Here is a 19,577-nt window from a genome sequence, read left to right as displayed (position 1 = left end):
ATTGTGTTAGTTTTTGGGTTAGCTCACGTGAAAAAGCATGTGAACTTGCTATGTTGGTTTTTTTCAGTGAGGGTGATATAGACGTTGGTGATTTCAAAAGAAGTTATGTTTGTTTTTCTCAAATAAAATTACGGAAATAATGTTTTATTGAATTTGGATGATCAAGTATCAATAGATGCAAGGTTTTTCATCGTTTGTTATCATAAGAACATCTTATTTTGCTTTTATATTAAAATGGGAATTGAAAATAGATGCTCAACATTCAAATGCGTTTTTCTCAAAACGCACGGTTTGTACATGATGCTTTTTGAAATGTTGGCATCGAAATCTTTCATAAAAAATCTTCGTTGCGTGCACCATGGTGTGATTTCGACAGTTCAAACCGTGCAAACAGAATTTATAAAGAAATTCGTCACAAATTCTGGTAAAATTTCTTTTAATCTCCGTTTTCCCATGTTCCCCATAATCAACTCTCGAACAGTCCGCAGTAGACGATGAATTCGCCAACAGCCGTAGATGTTCCGTGCAACGGACCATGCCGAAAGCGGTTCCATCCGGCCGCCGTCAACATGGACCAGGTAACCGCCAGTTTACTGCTCACATCCGCTCGGCCCGCCGGACTTCTGTGGCTCTGTCCCGAGTGTCACCAGAGAGGCGAACTGCAGCCCAGAGCCGGCTCCGGAACCGACCTGCCCCCGGAGCTGTGGATCACAATCTTCCGGCACTTGAACACACGCTCCATGCTACGGGTGCGGTCAACCTGCCGCTGTTGGAAGGACATCGTCGATCAGAACAAATGCTTGAGAAAGGAGTTTTCCGTTGGTTTTGAAGGAAAAACCATGGACGAACACTTCCAGCCGGAGAACCTGTTGCAGGCAACACAAGCGGTTCTATTCAAGTCAACGATAACCTCTGTGAATGGCTGGTGGCCTTTGTTCGGCGCTGAACTGACGAACCTGCACTTGTCGAGATGTGAGATTGCTCTTCCAGTTTTGCTTGGAATGCTGAGGCACACTCCGAATCTTACGAGCTTGGGTCCGGGTAGCATCAATTACGCTTCCGTTGAAGAGGAAGAGATTGATTTTCGACTGGAGAAACTGGAACATCTTAACTGCGATGAAGTTTTCGACATTTACGAAAGGATTTTTCCTCGCTTGAGAAAGTTAGAGCTGTCATACGAACAAGAAGACGATGAAAGCGTGTGCCGATTGCTGCAGTCGGTTCAGGAAACGTTGAAGTTTCTGTTTTGCGACATAACGCCGTTTATGCTGGAACAGATGGCCCTTATGGACCGGCTTAGATTGACAGAGGCTGTAGTTCCTATAGCAGATGGCGACCAAGTCGTGCAGCTAAGTCGAATTCAGCCAACGATTGAAAAATTCCGCGCAACTGCTTCAAACGAGGTATGAAGAGTCTAAATTTCAATAGGATCTATTTGTATCGTTTCTTCCGTCTCCACAGGCTCTCTGCGAAATCGCACGGAATCTTACCAACCTGAAGGAAATCTCTGTCGTGCTGGAAGAGTTAGAAAATCTGGAGCCCACATTCCCGGCTGAAATGCCTCAGCTGACGTTGCTACATCTAGAGGGGCTGGAAGAGATCAGTTTAAACTTGAAACACTTCAAAGGGGCCAATTTGATCAACTTGAAGTTCGAGTTATTTCGCTTCACCAAGGACAGCTTGCGAACTTGCCTGACTAATTATCCAAATCTCCTAGAGCTGGAATTGGGTAATTGTTCGCTGGAAAGTTGGTCAGACATTTTCGAGGCTCGTCTGGAATCGCTGCGCCGTTTGAGTCTGTGGAACGTTAAGGTGGCGCAAAATGTCATGAATGTTCCGCGGAACCTGCCCTGTTTGAACGAACTGAAGTTGTCCTTGTGCAACATTTCCGCAGACATGCTCGTTGAGTTGCTTCTTCGCTGCCCTCGGCTGGAGAAGTTGGCTTTTAATGTGATGGATACGATTGACAACGAATTTGTTCGGGGTTTGGGTCGGTTTCCCCAACTGAAGCAGCTTACCATTCACTACTGCGCCATCACGTACGAGGCACTGGAATTGATTGTTGAAAATCATTCCCATCTGATAGTTGATATACGTTCTAAGTATATCCCCGATACAACCTTGAGTATGTTGAAGTACGTTACTCGGTCATGAAGCGAGTGTCTCTCTCTTAAATATCATTTAAATAAAATGTGATAATTCTTGATGAATTCGGACTTTAAAGTTATTTTTTTCTTTTTTTACTCACCCAGCTGAGCATACAAACATCCAGGTGAGGAACATACTGGAAGGAGCGCAACTACATCCGTAATGCTGTTAGATCAATCGAATTGTATGGTCAAATAGTAATGCTCCGATATTCCTTGCAAGTGTCCTATTTTTTCATCCATACGTTGGCTTGGTTGCTGGTGGATTGTGGGAACGGCTCGTAATCCTTTGACCAGCGAGGATCCAAAAGTCAACACGGCTAAAAGAAAGGGCACGCCATTGTGGGATCGGAAAATAATTTATGATTGTAGACGGTATTGTTTTGATTCGCTGCATGTTGATGTTGAACCAACTGTTGTGGATTTACTTGAAAAATCGCTGAAGGGGGTTTCTCTTCAATCCATTTTCAGCTACTATCTTTCCTTTGTTTTACCATTTTTTTAAAACGGCTTCACCATTAGATTTTGATCTTATAACTTATAACTGTTAACAACAATTGTGACTCTCAATGTGGTAGCGATTTCAAGTTCTGTCTGGGGTTCTGTTAATCATTTGCCAATTCTTTGTTGAATTACACTCAAACCCCGATGGTTTGACACCAACTGTTGTCAAACGAACGGGGTCACTTATTAGTTTGACATCCCTTTTACACGGAGCTCACACACACTACCAAACGTTTGTTTTGATAGTGTGCGTGAGCGCCGTGTAAAAAGTGACAGTTCGTCACTTTTTAGTTTTCTTTAGACCAACCAACGGGCTACAAACTAAAAATTGACCAACCACCGGGGGTTAGCTCAGGAATCGTCTCCCTGGGTCCTGCCTCGTTGGAGTCGCTGGTAGGCAGTTGGACTAACAATCCAAAGGTCGTCGGTTTGAATCCCGGGGTGGATGGAAGCTAAGGTGTAAAAAGAGGTTTGCAATTGCCTCAACAATCAAGCCTTCGGACACCTAGTATCAAGTAGGAATCTCGCAATCGAGAACGCCAGTTGAGCGAATAATTTGATTTGATTTGATATGAGGACGTCTTCAAGGAGGACGGCAAGCACATGAACGATAAGGCTACTTCTACGCAAAATCGGCACGCAGTTCCACGAGCGTGCACTATTTATGTCCTGGCACGAACACACAAAATGTGTGCCAGCGTGTTGCTCGTACTCAGTGTTGGAATTTGAACGAAAAGAAGGAAAGCATTTTTCGTTCGCGAGCGGGGGAGAGAACTTTTCGAGGAACTTTTAGTATTTTTTCTCTTCTCGCTCGTGCTCGCATTTTCGTTCGCGTTCTCGCTCTTGCCGCGAGCGCCTCGTGCTAACCGTTTGTCCCCAAGGGGTTGGAAACTCTTAGAGCTATAATTATTATGTTAACCAGTATATCAAAATATATGTTAGTATACTTATTATTTTCTTTACATATCGCCAGTATACTAACCAATATACTGAGAGTATCTTAATATACTAACAGTTTATTTCTTTTCGGTTAGTATACTAACAAGTATACTGGAATATCGTTAGTATACTCAATATTCTTAAGTAATATTAGAGTTTCCAGCCCCTTGTTTGTCCCTAGCTATCAATTTGTTTATCAGCCTTATGAATGCGAACTAGACGATGGTATAAAGGTGTTACTTCAATCGCTGTGTTGTTTTTCGTTCGTTTCTAACATGTTCAACTTCTCGCGAATGGACAATTCTGGCTCGCGAGAAAGCCCGTTCGCGAGCGGAGGAGAGCACGGGTAATCGGTGAGTTTCTCTCGGCAGCTCGAAACTCGCGGCGAGAACTCGAGAGAGAGGAATTTTTCTCGCGAGAACGCGAGAATACCAACACTGCTCGTACTGACTCAGCAAGAGTGAGATTGTAAGGGCGTGTGTGTTCTTTGGGAAAATTGTGAAATTTTAAGGCTCTGAGAGGTACTTCGAAAAGTTTAACTCCATGTTGCACGCACACACTCTCACTTTTAATTTCTCGATAGGTAGATCTAGACGAGAACTCGATGTGAATCATGTGAATAGAGCTTTATGACGTTTCGCGTACGCACACTAGCGCACCATTTGATTTTGCTGGCCGGACAAAATTTAACCTCAATCTTTTTCGTGTACGTACACGCAATACATGCGCACGTAGATAACTGTATACTTAGACCAAGAAAAATTAAAAAAAAAAACACCAATTTGCTTAGTTATTTTATTTCATAAGCATACAATTTATTCCGTCTCAAATATAGTTTAAAATACACCTTAAACCTAATAATCCGCCGCAGTATTCGACAGGTAGTCCCTCCGCCCGATGTTGGACGCCTGTTTGCTCTGGATGGCCTCCAGCTTGGGACACTCGGTGATACGATGGCCAAGACCGCCACAATAGCTGCACCCATCGCCCAAATCGGCGTACTGTTCCGTCTCGGAACAGAGCTCTGCCAGGAAGGGTGGCACCTTCTGTTTGGCCTCAATCAACAGATGTTTCAGATCCAGCAGGACGTACTGTTCGGTGGCCTTGTTGATGAACGTCGTCGCGAGGCCTTTCGAGCCGGAACGACCCGTACGACCGATTCGATGGACGTAGTTTTCGATGTCGTCCGGCATGTCGTAGTTTATGACGTGCTGCACGTCGGGGAAATCTAAACCTTTGGAGGCGACGTCCGTGGCCACGAGGACGTCCTTTTCCTGGGTGCGGAATCCCTCTACGGAGCGGTAACGTTCCTCTTGGTCTTTTCCACCGTGAATGGCCACCGCTTCGACGCCCTTCATGAGCAGATACTCGTGGATTGCGTCGACGTCCTGTTTCTTCTCAGCGAAAATTAAGACGGGTGGAGGAGTTTTCTGTAGGCAATCCAGCAGGTAGACGACCTTTGCTTCCTGCTTCACGTACTCCACGTCCTGGGTGACGTTCATCGAGGCCGCTCCCGCTCGTCCGACGTTGATTGTGACTGGTTTTACCAGAGCGGATTTGGCAAAGTTTTGAATCTTCTTGGGCATAGTGGCGGAGAAGAGCAACGTTTGGCGTTGACCTTTAAAGTACGAGAAGATTGTTCGCACGTCCTCCTCGAAGCCCATGTCAATCATTCTGTCAGCTTCGTCCATGCACAGATAGCGGCACACGTCCAGCTTGACAAGCTTTTTGTCTAGCATGTCCATTAGGCGGCCCGGAGTGGCAACCATGATGTGGCAGCCCTGCTGGATGACTGCGAGCGCTTCGTTCACGGGAACTCCTCCGATGGCCAGCGCGGATCGGATCTCCGGCATTCCGGCCTGCTGCAGATGCTGACAGTAGTACTGCACGATGTCGAACGTTTGCTTGGCCAATTCTCGCGACGGACAAATGATCAGTCCGTACGGACCTTCCTTGGCCATGAAGGGCAGCCGGATTTCCTGCTCCAGCGAAAACATCACAATTGGAAGAACGAATACGAGCGTTTTGCCGGATCCGGTGAAGGCGATCCCAATAAGATCCCGCCCGGCGAGTACCGCCGGAATGCCCTGCACCTGAATCGGAGACGGCTTCCGGATGTTACGCTTTTCCAACCCTGCCAGAATCGACTTGGGAAACTTCATCTCCCGGAAGGTGCAAATCGGAGGCGGGACGTTTTCACCGTCCACCAGAATGCGCATCCGTTCCCGGACCTTCTCGTGGGACACGTCCGCCCTGGCCAGGATGTACCGCGGCGGCTTCCAGCTCGTTTTTATCGGATCCTCGTACTGAATGCCCTTGGCCAACTCGGCCACACCCATAAGCGCTTTCTTCTCGGCCACACTCTCCAGGATCTTCTCCTCCTCCTTCAGCTGCTTCTCCACGGCGCTAATCTTCTTCGCCTCGGCAATCTTCTTCAGCTCCGTGTGCTGGTCCAGCAGGCTGATGTTGAACTTCCGGCCCCAGGCCTCCTCGGCATTTTCCTCGTCGTGTTCGTTCTCGCTGGACGATTTGCCCACGTTCGAGGCCTCCGCCGTGAGCTGCACGATCCGGCCCATCTTGAGCAGCTGCTGCTTCTTGCGCTCCTTGACCGGAACGTACGGCACGTACTTGTCGTCGTCTTCCGCGTCACTTTCCGCCGATTCCTTGGACTCGCGGCGGTACCGCTTGACGGGGGGAGGTGCCGCCGATGCCATCGCTGGGTTTGCGCTTAGATAATTAAATTCACTTGTTGAAAAAACACGATTTAATTCGTTTTGCGATCTTGAAACAGAAATATTTGTTTACAAACATGACAGTTCAGAAATTACACTCTGAAAAGTTTGAAGCGATTTCCAATCTGAACACGTTTAGAAAAAAGCAGTAATTTAATTTGTTTTCGATCTTTTTGGAGAAAACAATTCAGCGTGCAAACCTTTTTTCGAGCTAACTGTAAATTTGAAGCAATCTTTTTTAAACGTACAAAACAAAATTAAATAATTTTGTTTGCCAACAACTTTTGAAACAGTTTGAAAGCATTCTCTGAACAATTCTACAAAATCATAAACCTGAAAATCTTTACTAAACAATGTCCCCTTCCGGCGAGGCCAACGCCCTTTGCCGTGTTTGTGCCGTCCCGTTCGAGCCCAGCACCATGTTCCGGCTGTTTAACGAGCGGAATGACCCACTGCCCATAGCGGAAGCCTTCTGGAGAGTGTCGGAAATCGAAATCCAGGTGGATGATTCAAGATTTCCGCAAAGTTGTTGCATCCGGTGCCGGGACCGGTTGCAGGAAGTGGAGGATTTGAGGGTGCTGTGCCTGGAATCGGACCGGAAGTTGCGCAAAATGATTGACTTGAGGAAGAAAGACGGAGATATCGAAATGGGGGACACGGACGCGATTGCCAAGGTGGAGTTGGTTGAAGCTTACGAACCTGAGTCGTTCTGGGATGATATGGAAGATAGATTTGAATCCAGCGAGGAGGAAAGCAAATCGAAAGATTTGCCTGGAATTGAGTCATCCCGAAGGAGCAGTCACAGAATGAAATCTGAAATGTATGATAATTTCGAATAGGTACTTGAAACATTAGGATAAAAATACCTTTTTTAGGAAATTATCTGACGAGCAATTGAAGGAATCAGATTCTGATAAGGATACTAATAACGGAAATGATTCGGACTATGATCCAGATAATGAAACAGTTAAATACAAAAAAAGGCGAGGCAAGAACAAGCCTAGAAAGAAACGAGAACCTAAACCACCAAAGGCTGAGTATACTTTTGTCTTATTTTAAAAGTGAATAAATAATCAACAACTCTTTATTTCTAGCAATGACAACGAACCGCCTAAAGAGAAGCCGCCGAGAAAACCCAAATCGTTCCAGTGCCCCTGGTGCGGCCGAATCTTCAAGGCCAGCAGAAACCTCAGAGAGCACGAAACGAGCCACTTCCCGGACAGAAAGAACCACAAATGCCCCATCTGCTCGCAAGAGTTCGCCCGTCGAAACTACTACCTTCGACACATGAAAATGCACCAAACGGAGAACCAATTCAAATGCAATGACTGTAACAAAGCGTTCAGTTTCGAAAAGCAGCTGCAGGAGCACATCGGCGTGACGCACCGCCGCGAGCGTTCCCACCAGTGCAAACAATGCCCCAAAACGTACCTAACCGCTGCGGCGTTGTACAGTCACGTGCAAGCGATCCACAAGCAAAACTTCCGCTTCAAGTGCGACGTCTGCTTCCGATCGTTTCTAACGAGTACCGATCTGGAGCGGCACAAGGATCGGCACCGGGGCATCAAAAAGAGCGCGTGTCCGCACTGCGACAACAAGTACGAGTCGAACAACTACCTTAGGCAGCACATTGCTGAGAGACATCCGGAAACGCTGGAAAAGCTGTCGCGGTGTCAGTACTGCGGGCTGGGCTACAACACGAACAGTCACTATCGGCAGCACGTGGCCAAAAAGCATCCGGAACACTTAACGGAGCTCGACCAGTGGTTGAAAGCGAAGCGGGGTGTGGTTGTTCAACCAGCTCCGGCGGAGCTTAAGCAGTCTTGAGAGAATGTTGTTATAATTGCAATAAAGAAAAGTGTGATAGCAGAACGAGAATAAAGTTGAGACAGTGATTTTATTATCGACATCACTTTTACAAAATAAAACGCCATACATTTAATTAATACTACTCTTTTCAGGGAAAGACGCAGCCGTTTCCTGACACGGTGAAGGTTCCGCACTGGCAACGGCGTCAACGACCGGTATGGCCTGCTTTCCGGGAAACATCAACGCCTCGCGCTTTGCCTTCATCCACACATCGAACTCTTGCAAATGCTCCGCATGCCGCTTGACGATATGCTTTCGATAGTATCCGTCCGAGCTGTAGCCGACGCCGCAGTACTGACACCGGGTGAGATTCGGCACCGTTTCCGGATGCTTCTCGGCAATGTGCTGCAGTACGTACGCCTTGAACTCGTACTTGTTGCCACAGTGCGGACACTGGTTCAGCTTGATGCCCTTGTGGCTGTTCATGTGGCGCTCGTAGCCGTACTTGCACACGAACTGTCGCATGCAAATGTCGCACTTCATCGTTTTCTTCTTGATGCCCTCGTGGATCGTTCGGACGTGCATGAACAGCGACGATGCCCGGGGATACGTTTTCGGGCAGAACTTGCACGCGAAAGGGCGCTCGCCGCGGTGCCGTATCTGGATGTGCTGGGTGAGCAGCTTTTCCAGGTAGAATGATTTGTCACATTCGTTGCATTTGAACTGTCCCTCCGTTTCGTGCCGTTTCAGGTGCAATTTGTAATTGTTCCGCCGAGCAAACTCCATCAAGCAAATCTCGCATTTGAAGCGCTTTTCATTCGAGTGGGATGTTTCGTGTTCTCGCAGGGCAAACAGAGATTTGTACACTTTCCCGCACACTATGCAACAGAGCGATTCCTGCTGAACCTTTTCCTTCTTTTCTTTCTTTTTCCGCTCCTTCTCCTCCTCCGGGTCCGCGTTAGGATCTCGATTTTTGGGTCTAAAAGACAAAGTATCAGGAAAAAAAACTTCTTGATAAAATTAAATTGATAACTTACTTTGGACCACGCTTTTTATAAACTTTCGGGAGGGCTTCCAAGGCTGGATCTCGAATCTTGGGTCTGAAAACAAACAATCAAAACTTAGTAGATTCAAGTACTTCAATCAAAGATATGATTACTTACTTCCGACCGCGCTTTTTCGGGATTTTAGGTTCATCACTGATAATCTCCTCTCTCCTTTTTCTTCCAACCTTTTTCGGACTGTTTTTCGCCATAAAATCTGGATCTTCATCCGGGTCATCCTCTGAAAAGCAATCTCTTTCCTCCATTTTCGTCCTACTCTCAGACCTTTCTCTCTTCGCTTTCCTGGATTTCAAAGGTTTTTCATCGTCCGATGATTCACTCCGGCTATCATCCGAATCCAGCTGGTTCCCCGTATCATCCCACTGAGAGTACGACTCGTCCAGTTCCAGCATTTCCACCTTCGGAATCGCATCCACATCATTCCCGTTTTGCTCCTCACTGTCCTCCTCCTCCTTCACCGTAATGCCAATCATTTTGCGCAACTTCTGGTCCGATTCCTGACACAACGACCTCAAATCTTCCACCTCCTGCAACCTGTCCCGACACCGTTGGCAGCAACTTTTCGGAAGTTTCGAATCCCCGACCTGGATGGCGATTCCGGACACCTGCAGGAAGATCTCCGCCAGCGCCAGCGGCCCATCCGCGTCGTCAAACAGCCGGAACATGGCGGAGTCGTCGGCCGGGTTGGCACAAACCCGGCACAGGAGCAGGGCCTCGACGGAAGACATGGTAGCGGGCGGAGAAAGTCGGCCTCGGCAGCACGGGCTTGTCGAACGGGAGAATCTGTTTACCAACCAGCCGAGTTGGCTTTGTTTGTGCACGGTTATTGGACGTTGATCAGATTGTGACATAAATGCCAGGGTACACGTTTAAAACAAATACTCCGTTTTATAAATGTTTGTTTAGAATTTATCGTGTACGAAATGTTGAAAATTAATTTAAATTAAATGATGAAAATCCTAACATCTTAACAATAAATTAAAAAAAAGGATGATTTTGCTTAGAAAAATTAACTATATTCTTATGTGTACTAAAATTGGCCACCTGATACGAGATCTTAACTCTTTTCTTGGATCCAATTGATTTAACAGCAGAGACTAGAACTACGAGCAACAAATTAAAGATGTGAATGTAGCTATATTTGGTTCATTTATTTGACTTTTTCACTCAGAATACACTAAATCAGTCTAAAATCCATCTTATCACAATAAAAAATAAATATTAGCCTAAAAAGCGAATGAAATTGCCTACAACTTAAATATTAAATATTAAATTAAAAAATGTATAAGTTAATTAAATAAAATAAAATCCACCAAAATATGACTAGCTCTTTGAGATCAACCTACGCCAAGCGGGCCCCATCGCCTTCCGCTTCGCCTTCAACCAGAGCTCAAACGCCTCGAAGTGCTCCGGATGCTTCGCCGCCACGTGCTTCCGGTAGTGACTGTCGGCACTGTACGGAACGCCACAGTACTGGCACTGGGGCAGATCGTGCGCCCGTTCCGGGTGCCGTTGGGCAATGTGCTGCTGGAGATAGTTGTTGGACTCGTAACGCTTCGCACAGTGCGGACACTGGCTTGTTTTGATGCCTTTGTGGCGGTTTTTGTGTCGTTCCAGACAGTTTTTGGAGTAGAACGTGCGCAAGCAGATGTCACACTTGAAGGGTTGCTTCTTCTCGTGATTGATTTTAACGTGGGCGTACAGGGACGAGGCGCGTGCGTAGGCCGCGTTTGGACACAGTTTGCACTTGAAGGGACGATCTCCGACGTGTTTTATGCGAATGTGCTCCTGCAGTAGCTTGTCCGCGTGGAAGGCTTTGTCACATTCGTTGCATTTGAATTGGCCCTCGGTTTCGTGCATGTTAATATGGCGTTTGTAGTAATCACGTCGGGCGAATTCCTTCGGGCAAATGTGGCATTTCCAGGCTTTTTCTGGCGAATGAGTTGTTTCGTGTTCCTTCAGAGAGTGCAAAGATTTAAAAGTACGTCCACACGAAGCACATTGATATGTTTTGGGCAACTTGCGCTTAGTTGTCTTTTTCAAGCCATCGTTATTTGGCTCGGAGACTAGATGCTTTGGTCTAGAATAGAGTGCAAAGTTAGACGTGCTCTAAATTCTATTAATTTTGATACTTACTTTCGACCACGTTTTTTAGGTTGCGATACAGATTCTTTTCTCTTGGTTGTACTCTTTGGCTTTTCTAATATGGTTTCATGTTCTGAGTTATCATTATCCGGCTCGATACACATTACTTCATCCTCTAGATTGAGCAATACGTTTGACTCTTCGGCATTTTCATTATCGATATATTCAGGCTTTGTTTCATTTGGAATGAGTTCCTCTAATTCCTCCTCAATGTGAACCATTTCGTTTTGTTCATCATCGGAACCGGCCACGATTCCACTATCTTCCCAGCACGACTGTGAAAGCTGAAGTATTTCCAGCTTAAGAATAGTACCGGCGTCACTTCCGTCTATAATTTTTCTCAGCTTTCGATCCGACTCCTGGCACAAGTCCCGCAAATCCGCCACCTCGTGTAGCCGTTGCTTACAGCCCTGGCAGCAGCTTTCCGGAAGCTTGAAATCGACATCCCGATCCTCGATGCCGGACACCAGCCGGAAGATGTCGGCCAGTTCCGCATCGTCAAACAGCCGGAACATGGTGCAGCTTTCGAACGGGTTGGCGCAAACGCGGCATAGCTCCAGTTCCTGCTCGTCGCCCTCGGAGGACATGACCGGTGCCTGCCGGAGGATTTTGATTGGATGCTTCAGTTATGTTGAGAAAATTTTAAAGAAATAATCGACAAACAACATTTACCTTCGCAGAAATCGAAAATATTGATGTTTTACACAGTCAAATAATACTACTCAAGCTGTTTTTATGAATGAAACTGCTTAAACTCAGCGTGTTTGCTGTCAGAATCAAAGAAATTTGTTTGTAAACAGGATTAGTGGACCTGATATAAATTTGAATTTTATTTGCTCATGATATCCAGTTAGCTCACACTTTTACCAGAAAAAGGAAGTAATCACAATGCCCCTTTGCCGGGTTTGCGCCATCCCGGCCGACGACTCCGCCATGTTCCGGCTGTTTGACGATGCGGAGGGGCCGCTGGCGCTGGCCGAGATCTTCCTGCAAGTGTCTGGAATCGCCATCCAGGTTGGGGATTCTAAACTTCCCAAATGCTGCTGCCAACGATGCCGGAACCGGCTGCAAGAGGTGGAAGATTTGAGGACGTTGTGCCAGGAATCGGACCGCAAGTTACGCAAAATGATTGGCATTACGGTAAAGGAGGAGGAAGAAAGTGAGGAGCTATATGGAAATGACGGTCGTGCGATTCCGAAAGTGGAAATGCTGGAACTTGATGAATCTTACTCTCACTGGGATGACATGGGGAATCAGTTGGATTTTGACGATGGCCGGAGGGAATGTGATGATGATGATAAACCGTTTGATTTTTTACAAAACAAGAGAGACGATACAAATATGGCCACGATTGGTATTTCGGAAAATGTAGAAAAGTATTATTTCTCAGACGACAGTAAAGATGGAGATCCCGACTTTACAGCAGAGAAAACTTCTCAAAATACGGGTAGAAAGAAAAAGGAAGACCTCAAAAAGCGTGGAAGAAAGTAGGTAGTAGTTTTTTTCAGTTGGAGAACATTAATATTATATCGATTGTGTTGATTGTTTCAGACCCAAAATCCAAGATCCCGCCCAAGAAGCTCAACCAAAGGTTCTCAAAAAGCGTGGTCGAAAGTATGCTTTTCAAAATGTAACAAAAAGTTATTTGCTAATACTCTGAACTTGTATTTTAGACCCAAAATCCGGGATCCAAACGCAGACCCGAAGGAGGAAAAGCAAAGGAAAAAGGCATCAGAATCGCTTTGCTGTACTGCGTGCGGTAAAGTTTACAAATCGCTGTTCGCCCTGCGAGAACACGAGACAACTCATACATTAGAAAAGAGGTTCAAATGTGAAATTTGCGGAATGGAATTCGGCAAGCGAACCATATTTATCTTGCACGTTAAACGACATGAAACGGAGGGAAAATTCAAGTGCAGCGAATGTGAAAAGGCATTCCATACGGAAAAGCTGCTCAACCAGCACATTCAGATTAGACATCGTGGCGAACGCCCTTTCCACTGCAAGTTATGTCCAAAAACGTATCCTCGTGCATCTTCGTTGTATGTGCACGTCCAGACATTCCACGAGAAGATTAGGAAAAAGATATACAAATGTGATATTTGTACAAGATCGTTCGTGAATCGACACGGTTATGAACGTCACATGAACAGCCATCAAGGCTTGAAACTCAATCAATGCCCCCATTGTGGTAACAAGTACGAGTTTAGGGCGTATCTGCTGCAGCACATTGCCGAGAAACATCCGGAAATGGTGCCGAATCTCACCCGGTGTGAATACTGTGGCGTGGGATACAGCACGGATGGATACTACCGGAAACACATCGTCAAGAGACATCCGGAGCATTTGGCAGTGTTTGATCAGTTGATGAAGGCAAAACGAGAAGCGATACTAGCGGGAATGCCGTCGACAACTGTTACGAGTCAGGAAACCGGTGGTTCTTTCAGTTAAAGCTGTTGTCGTTATAGTGGTATACGCACTTCGGAAGGAACCGGTCAAGAAAAGAAATCAAATGGGCAGCAGCGGCAGTGAAAGCAAGCCAGAGAGGGTGAAGAAAAGCTCCAAGAAATCGTTGCCGCTCCTTGTTCTACTGTTCGTAAAGCTGTTTCTTGACCCCTTTCCTTCCGATCTGCGTACTAGCCTTATAGGTAAAACCAACAGGTTAAAATGCATTAAGCCCAAAAGTTATGCCGGTATAATCTTGAAGAAAACAATATGCTCTCTTGTTCACTTTCTTACCCAGTTTGTCTTCTGAGAAAAATTCAGTTTATAAATATTTAGATTACAATAATTTTAATTTTTATGAGTGGCTAATGTAAATTTTAAAAATTGTTCCATTGCTAGTTATGTTGAAAGGCGATTGCATTATTTGTAGATCAGATAATTCACAGTCCACTTGTTAAGGGAGCGTTCTTTTATTACGTAACGCCCCCCCCCTCCCCGCCTCTCCACCTCCCTTTGTAACAAATCGTGACAGATGAGCGATCCCCCTCTACCACCCTGTAACGCGTAACGCAAGGTCTTTTTGCATTTTTTATGCATTTTGTGAGTAAATCTTCATAAGCGTACACTTGGAAGTTTTGTTTTGAATATGATTTGTTTGCAAACAACGTTTTGAAAAAACAAAGGGACACTCTCAAACTATCAAAGTAAACCTATCCTCAACAATGTCCTCTTTCGGCGAGTCTCACGCCCTGTGCCGTGTTTGTGCCAAGCCGTTCGAAAGCAGCACCATGTTTCGACTGTTGGACGAATTAGCTGACGCTTTCTGGCGAGTGTCAGAAATCGAGATCCTGGCGCAAGATTCCGGATTTCCACAAAGTTGCTGCCTAATGTGTCGGGACCGGTTGCAGGAGGTGGGGGAATTGAGGGCGCTGTGCTTGGATTCTGACCGAAAGCTGCGTAAAATGATTGGCATTGGCTTGAGGGAGGAGGAAGAGGGCGATGGTATCGGCATGGATAGTATAGATGCGATTCCCAAGGTGGAGATGCAAGAGGTTCCCGAATCTTATTCATGCTGGGAAGACATGGAGAACAGATTTGAATCCAGCGAAGAAGATAACGACAAGGGAAATCATTTGGACTCAGTGCCAGACGTTGTGAAACAGACCCCCGGAAAGACGACTAAGGAAAATGCTGAATCTAAGGTTAAACGAAAACCTAAAGCTACGAAATCTGGGTTAATATGATTCTGATTTTTACGTTAAACAATTCTCACACTAAATTCTTTATTTCTAGATCGGATAAACCACCACCAAAAACAAAGGGACCAAAAACTCCGAAGGAACCGAAATCTTTCCAATGCACGATGTGCGGTAAAATCTACAAAACCAGCTACAATCTTAAAGAGCACGAAACGAGTCACAATTCAGACCAAAAGAACCACAAATGTCACATTTGCTTGCGAGATTTTGCACGACGGAAATACTTCTTGGAGCACCTCCGGATGCACGAAACGGAGAACCAATTCAAATGCAACGAGTGTGACAAAGCGTACAGTACTAATAGGCTGCTGCAGCAGCACATCCGAGTCAAGCACAGTGGCGAGCGTCCCTTCCAGTGCAGCATCTGTCCGAAAAACTTTGCACGTGCTTCTTCTCTTCATGTGCACGTTCAGTCAGTCCATAAAAAGATACGGAAAAAGACGTACAGATGTGATAAGTGTACGCGATGTTTTGAAGGCAAAACCGCCTTCGAGCGGCATATGAACAGCCACGAAGGAATCAAGCTGAACCAGTGTCCCCATTGTGGTAACAAGTACGAGTTTAAGGCGTACCTGCTGCAGCACATTGCCGAGAAACATCCGGAAACGGTGGAGAATCTCACTACGTGTCAGTTCTGTGGCGTGGGATACAGCACGGATGGATACTACCGGAAACACATCGTCAAGAGACATCCGGAGCATTTGGAAGTATTTGATCAGTGGATGAAGGCAAAACGTGAGGAAGCTTCAACTTCAACGTGTTGAGAAATAGTTGATTGTTTGATATGAAATTGAGTGGAATTGAAATAGTTTTCATTGGCACATTTTTATTAAACAAGTATTCTTATAGACTAGATAATTCACAGTCCACTTATGATTCACCAGGGTGAAGATCAGTTCGAAAAATTAGCTGATAATCAAAATTCGAGCCAATTTGTTTCAAGTTAATCGATCATAAAGGGTTTAAAATGATTGACTTTGAACAAAAATGACATAATCGTTTTACACTGGCCTAACTGGTCATTAAGATGAACTCTTGGAGTTCACACAAACTTTTGTTGAATCTAGAGAAAAATGCAAGAGTAACATTTCGGTAGATCTCCATAAACGTGCACAACAAAATGTTGTTTTGACAAACGATTTGTTTGCAAACAGAATTCCGGGAAGACAACCGGTAAGAAACTGATCTCCGACAATGACCTCCATCAGTGGGTTTCATTTCCTGTGCCGTGTTTGTGCCAAACCTTTCGAGAGCAGCGCCATGGTCCGGATGTTTAACGAGCGGAATAAGCCCCTCCCCCTAGCGGAAGCCTTCTGGCGTGTGTCGGAAATCGATATCCATGCGGAAAATTCCAGATTTCCACAAAGTTGCTGCGCTAGGTGCCAGGACCGGTTGCAGGAGGTTGAGGATTTGAGGGCGCTCTGTCTGGAATCGGATAGGAAATTACGCAAAATGATTGGCATTGGCTTAAAAGAGGAGGAAGAGGGCGAGGATATCGGGATGAGTAACGTAACTGCTGTTCCCAAGGTCGAGGTGCAAGAAGTTCCCGAATCGTATTCATGCTGGGAAGACATGGAAAACAGATTCAATTCAAGCGAAGAGGAAAGTGATACGGAAAAATCTCCGAAGAAAGCCAGGAAACCACGAACTAAAGAACTAAGGCTCGGAGAGAGGACGGATGATGCAGCCAAAATAGGAGCATTTCCTGCTTCGGACTTTGAACCAAACGCTGCAGAAAAGAAATCTAAAGGTAAAACCAAGACCAAACCTAAGACGAAACGACAATCTAAAACTTTAGAAGAAAGGTGAGATGGATCTTATAAAAATGAAAATTCTCTAACTCTCTACCTTACTTCCAGAACCGCGTCAAACTCAAAGGAAAAGACTGCCAAAGGACCACAGTCTTACCAGTGCACGTTGTGCGGTAAAATTTATAAATCCAGCAACAATCTGAGGGAACACGAAACAACTCACTTCCCGGACAGAAAGAACCACAAATGCCACATCTGCTCGCAAGAGTTCGCCCGGCGAAACTACTACCTCCGACACATGAAAATGCACCAAACGGAGAACCAATTCAAATGCAACGAGTGTGACAAAATCTACCCGTCGGATAAAAAGCTACAGGAGCACATCCGCATCACACACCGTGGCGAGCGTCCATTCCAGTGCAACATTTGCTCGAAAACATTCCCGCGATCATTTACGCTGAACCATCACGTGCAGGCAGTCCACGAGAAGATCAGGAAAAAGACGTTCAGATGTGAAAAATGTACGCGGACGTTTGAAAGCAAAACCGCCTACGAGCGGCACATGAACAGCCATGAAGGAATTAAGCTGAACCAATGTTCGCATTGTGGTAAAAACTACGAATTTAAAGCGTATCTGTTGCAGCACATAGCCGAGAAACATCCGGAAACGGTGGAGAATCTCAGCCGGTGTCAGTTTTGTGGGGTTGGGTACAGTACGGATGGATACTACCGAAAGCATATCGTCAAAAGGCATCTGGAGCACTTGGAAGCATTTGATAAGTGGATGAAGGCGAAACGTGAGGCGATGCTTGCGGATACGCAAACTGCAGCTACTTTGGGTCAAGGTCATAATCAAGTGCATGATACTAGTGGTCCTTTGGCATAGCTGGGATAAAAAAAATAACAGAAAGAAGCTCTTGACTGTAATAACATTGATTTGTTTAAAACATTTGTAGATCAGATAATTCACAGTCCATTGTTAAATTTAGATCTTGATAAATTTGGTTAGATTTTTTTTTTCAAGCTAGCTCAAATCGTTGAACTCAAACTAGCTTTCGAGTGAATTTTCATGAACGTGCACAATAAAGTGTTGCTTTTGACAAACCATTTGTTTACAAACATTTTTTCACGCACATCCCTATCAAATTTTTTCAGCGACATTTGAACAACTTTCTAAAGAAAAATCCTCGGAAATGTCCTCTTCCGGCAAGGTCTCCGCCCTGTGCCGTGTTTGCGTCGTTCCGTTCGAAAACTGCACCATGTTCCGGTTGTTCGACGAACGGAACGAACCGCTACCCATAGCGGAAGCCTTCTGGCGAGTGTCGGAAATCGAGATCCAGGTGGAAGATTCAAGATTCCCGCAAAGCTGTTGCCTTCGGTGCCGGGACCGGTTGCAGGAGGTTGAAGATTTAAGGGCGCTGTGCTTGGAATCGGATCGGAAGTTGCGGAAAATGATTGGCGTTGGCTTGAAGGAGGACGAAAATGTGGAGGACATAGGAATTGGTCACATTGAATCGTTTCCCAAGGTAGAAGCATTCGACATTTCCGAATCGTACTCGTGTTGGAACGATGCGGAGGGCAGACTGGATTCCAATGGAGAAGCCGACATCGAAGGATCTAGTAGGAGCGCTGATACGGTAGGAGATACGACGAATAAAAATGAGTTTCTTGATTCGATAGACGATGCCAACAAAGGGAACGATGCTGACGCAGTGAAAGAAACTCCAAAAAAGATTGTTAAGAGAAAGACTAAGCCTAAGGTGAAACGAATTCCTAAAACTCTGGAAGGGTATGGATACAATTTAAAAGAATACGACAATGATCTAAACAAGTTTTTAATTCTAGGACGGAGAACCAAACTCCAAAATCGAAGCCTTCAAGAAAACCAAAGTCATTTCAGTGCACGTTGTGCGGTAAAATCTACAAATCCATCAAAAGTCTCCGAGAGCACGAAACAAGCCACTACCCAGACAGGAAGAACCACAAATGCCCCATTTGCTCACAGGAGTTTGCACGACGGAAGTACTACTCAACGCATCTCAAAATGCACCGAACGGAAAACCAATTCAAATGCAACGAATGTGACAAAGCGTTCCACGAGGACAAGCTGCTGCAGGAGCACATCCGCACCAAGCACCGTGGCGAACGACCCTACCAGTGCAAATTGTGTCCAAAAACGTACACACGTTCTTCGTCGTTGTTCGTGCACGTTCAGATAAACCACGAAAATATCAAGAAAGCGTTGTACAGATGTGACAAATGTACAAAGTCGTTCCTAAACAGACATCACTATGAACGTCACGTGAACAGCCACGAAGGAATAAAGCTGAATCAATGTCCTCATTGCGGTACCAAGTACGAGTACAAGGCGTACCTGGTGCAGCACATAGCCGAGAAACATCCGGAAACGGTAGAGAATCTAAGCCGGTGTCAGTATTGTGGGGTAGGGTACAGTACGGATGGATACTACCGGAAACACATCGTCAAGAGACATCCGGAACATTTAAGATATTTTGACCAATGCATGAAGGAAAAACGTGATGCCATGACTGCTGGATCGCAATCTCCAATCACAGCAAATCAAGATGCTGGTGGATCTTCAAGTTAAATAATGTTTTGGCATGTTATAAATTGTTATTTGAAATTAATTTAATTCTCAGTTGCAATAAAAGAATTAGGTTCAATTTGTGCATTTTTATCTCCAACCAAATGTTAAAGGTTGAATTTTATTGTTCCGCATCGTAATAAAATACATAAAATATAAATTTACGTTTCGTATTGA

General features: G+C 45.4%; 6 protein-coding genes across 6 annotated transcripts; 4 read left to right on the top strand and 2 right to left on the bottom strand.

Annotated features, from left to right (window-relative positions):
* Window positions 1-325: 325 nt before the first annotated feature.
* On the top strand, window positions 326-2,232 carry LOC120415285 (uncharacterized). The gene is made up of 3 exons (XM_039576754.2): window positions 326-424; window positions 482-1,403; window positions 1,462-2,232. The coding sequence occupies exons 2-3, from the start codon at window positions 495-497 to the stop codon at window positions 2,152-2,154; spliced, it is 1,602 nt and encodes a 533-aa protein (XP_039432688.1). The 5' UTR covers window positions 326-424; window positions 482-494; the 3' UTR covers window positions 2,155-2,232.
* A 2,148-nt stretch (window positions 2,233-4,380) lies between these two features.
* On the bottom strand, window positions 4,381-6,409 carry LOC120415282 (ATP-dependent RNA helicase abstrakt). The gene has a single exon (XM_039576752.2). It carries the CDS (start codon window positions 6,302-6,304, stop codon window positions 4,445-4,447), a length of 1,860 nt encoding a protein of 619 aa, XP_039432686.1. The 5' UTR covers window positions 6,305-6,409; the 3' UTR covers window positions 4,381-4,444.
* A 147-nt stretch (window positions 6,410-6,556) lies between these two features.
* Window positions 6,557-14,195, top strand: LOC120415293 (zinc finger and SCAN domain-containing protein 2-like). The gene is made up of 5 exons (XM_039576762.2): window positions 6,557-7,142; window positions 7,198-7,359; window positions 7,417-8,107; window positions 12,322-12,651; window positions 13,186-14,195. The coding sequence occupies exons 1-5, from the start codon at window positions 6,676-6,678 to the stop codon at window positions 13,789-13,791; spliced, it is 2,256 nt and encodes a 751-aa protein (XP_039432696.1). The 5' UTR covers window positions 6,557-6,675; the 3' UTR covers window positions 13,792-14,195.
* On the bottom strand, window positions 8,201-12,107 carry LOC120415292 (zinc finger protein 226-like). Its single transcript, XM_039576761.2, has 6 exons — window positions 12,013-12,107; window positions 11,332-11,936; window positions 10,561-11,275; window positions 9,295-9,812; window positions 9,169-9,231; window positions 8,201-9,110 (listed from the first exon to the last, which is right to left on the bottom strand). The coding sequence occupies exons 2-6, from the start codon at window positions 11,925-11,927 to the stop codon at window positions 8,261-8,263; spliced, it is 2,742 nt and encodes a 913-aa protein (XP_039432695.1). The 5' UTR covers window positions 11,928-11,936; window positions 12,013-12,107; the 3' UTR covers window positions 8,201-8,260.
* Window positions 14,196-14,387: 192 nt separating the features above from the next.
* On the top strand, window positions 14,388-15,951 carry LOC120415288 (zinc finger protein 501-like). The gene is made up of 2 exons (XM_039576757.2): window positions 14,388-15,019; window positions 15,079-15,951. Exons 1-2 carry the CDS (start codon window positions 14,508-14,510, stop codon window positions 15,806-15,808), a joined length of 1,242 nt encoding a protein of 413 aa, XP_039432691.1. The 5' UTR covers window positions 14,388-14,507; the 3' UTR covers window positions 15,809-15,951.
* Window positions 15,952-16,082: 131 nt separating this feature from the next.
* Window positions 16,083-19,574, top strand: LOC120415290 (zinc finger protein 91-like). The gene is made up of 4 exons (XM_052708478.1): window positions 16,083-16,849; window positions 16,904-17,592; window positions 18,098-18,584; window positions 18,641-19,574. Exons 1-4 carry the CDS (start codon window positions 16,239-16,241, stop codon window positions 19,401-19,403), a joined length of 2,550 nt encoding a protein of 849 aa, XP_052564438.1. The 5' UTR covers window positions 16,083-16,238; the 3' UTR covers window positions 19,404-19,574.
* The last annotated feature ends 3 nt before the right edge of the window (window positions 19,575-19,577 follow it).

Source organism: Culex pipiens, chromosome 2 (assembly GCF_016801865.2).
Source record: "Culex pipiens pallens isolate TS chromosome 2, TS_CPP_V2, whole genome shotgun sequence".
NCBI classification, from domain to species: domain Eukaryota; kingdom Metazoa; phylum Arthropoda; class Insecta; order Diptera; family Culicidae; genus Culex; species Culex pipiens.
Note: the sequence above shows the minus strand (reverse complement) of the source record. Positions and strands in the feature narration are given on the sequence as shown.

Coding starts and splice junctions, on each gene's coding strand:
- LOC120415285 (XM_039576754.2), top strand. CDS start 495: ATGAATTCGCCAACAGCCGTAGATGTTCCGTGCAACGGACCATGCCGA. Junction 1,404..1,461: donor GCGCAACTGCTTCAAACGAG/GTATGAAGAGTC, acceptor CCGTCTCCACAG/GCTCTCTGCGAAATCGCACG.
- LOC120415282 (XM_039576752.2), bottom strand. CDS start 6,304: ATGGCATCGGCGGCACCTCCCCCCGTCAAGCGGTACCGCCGCGAGTCC.
- LOC120415293 (XM_039576762.2), top strand. CDS start 6,676: ATGTCCCCTTCCGGCGAGGCCAACGCCCTTTGCCGTGTTTGTGCCGTC. Junction 7,143..7,197: donor CACAGAATGAAATCTGAAAT/GTATGATAATTT, acceptor TACCTTTTTTAG/GAAATTATCTGACGAGCAAT. Junction 7,360..7,416: donor CCTAAACCACCAAAGGCTGA/GTATACTTTTGT, acceptor CTTTATTTCTAG/CAATGACAACGAACCGCCTA.
- LOC120415292 (XM_039576761.2), bottom strand. CDS start 11,927: ATGTCCTCCGAGGGCGACGAGCAGGAACTGGAGCTATGCCGCGTTTGC. Junction 11,276..11,331: donor CCTAAAAAACGTGGTCGAAA/GTAAGTATCAAA, acceptor ACTCTATTCTAG/ACCAAAGCATCTAGTCTCCG. Junction 9,232..9,294: donor CCGAAAAAGCGCGGTCGGAA/GTAAGTAATCAT, acceptor GTTTGTTTTCAG/ACCCAAGATTCGAGATCCAG.
- LOC120415288 (XM_039576757.2), top strand. CDS start 14,508: ATGTCCTCTTTCGGCGAGTCTCACGCCCTGTGCCGTGTTTGTGCCAAG. Junction 15,020..15,078: donor CCTAAAGCTACGAAATCTGG/GTTAATATGATT, acceptor CTTTATTTCTAG/ATCGGATAAACCACCACCAA.
- LOC120415290 (XM_052708478.1), top strand. CDS start 16,239: ATGACCTCCATCAGTGGGTTTCATTTCCTGTGCCGTGTTTGTGCCAAA. Junction 16,850..16,903: donor TCTAAAACTTTAGAAGAAAG/GTGAGATGGATC, acceptor CCTTACTTCCAG/AACCGCGTCAAACTCAAAGG. Junction 18,585..18,640: donor ATTCCTAAAACTCTGGAAGG/GTATGGATACAA, acceptor TTTTAATTCTAG/GACGGAGAACCAAACTCCAA.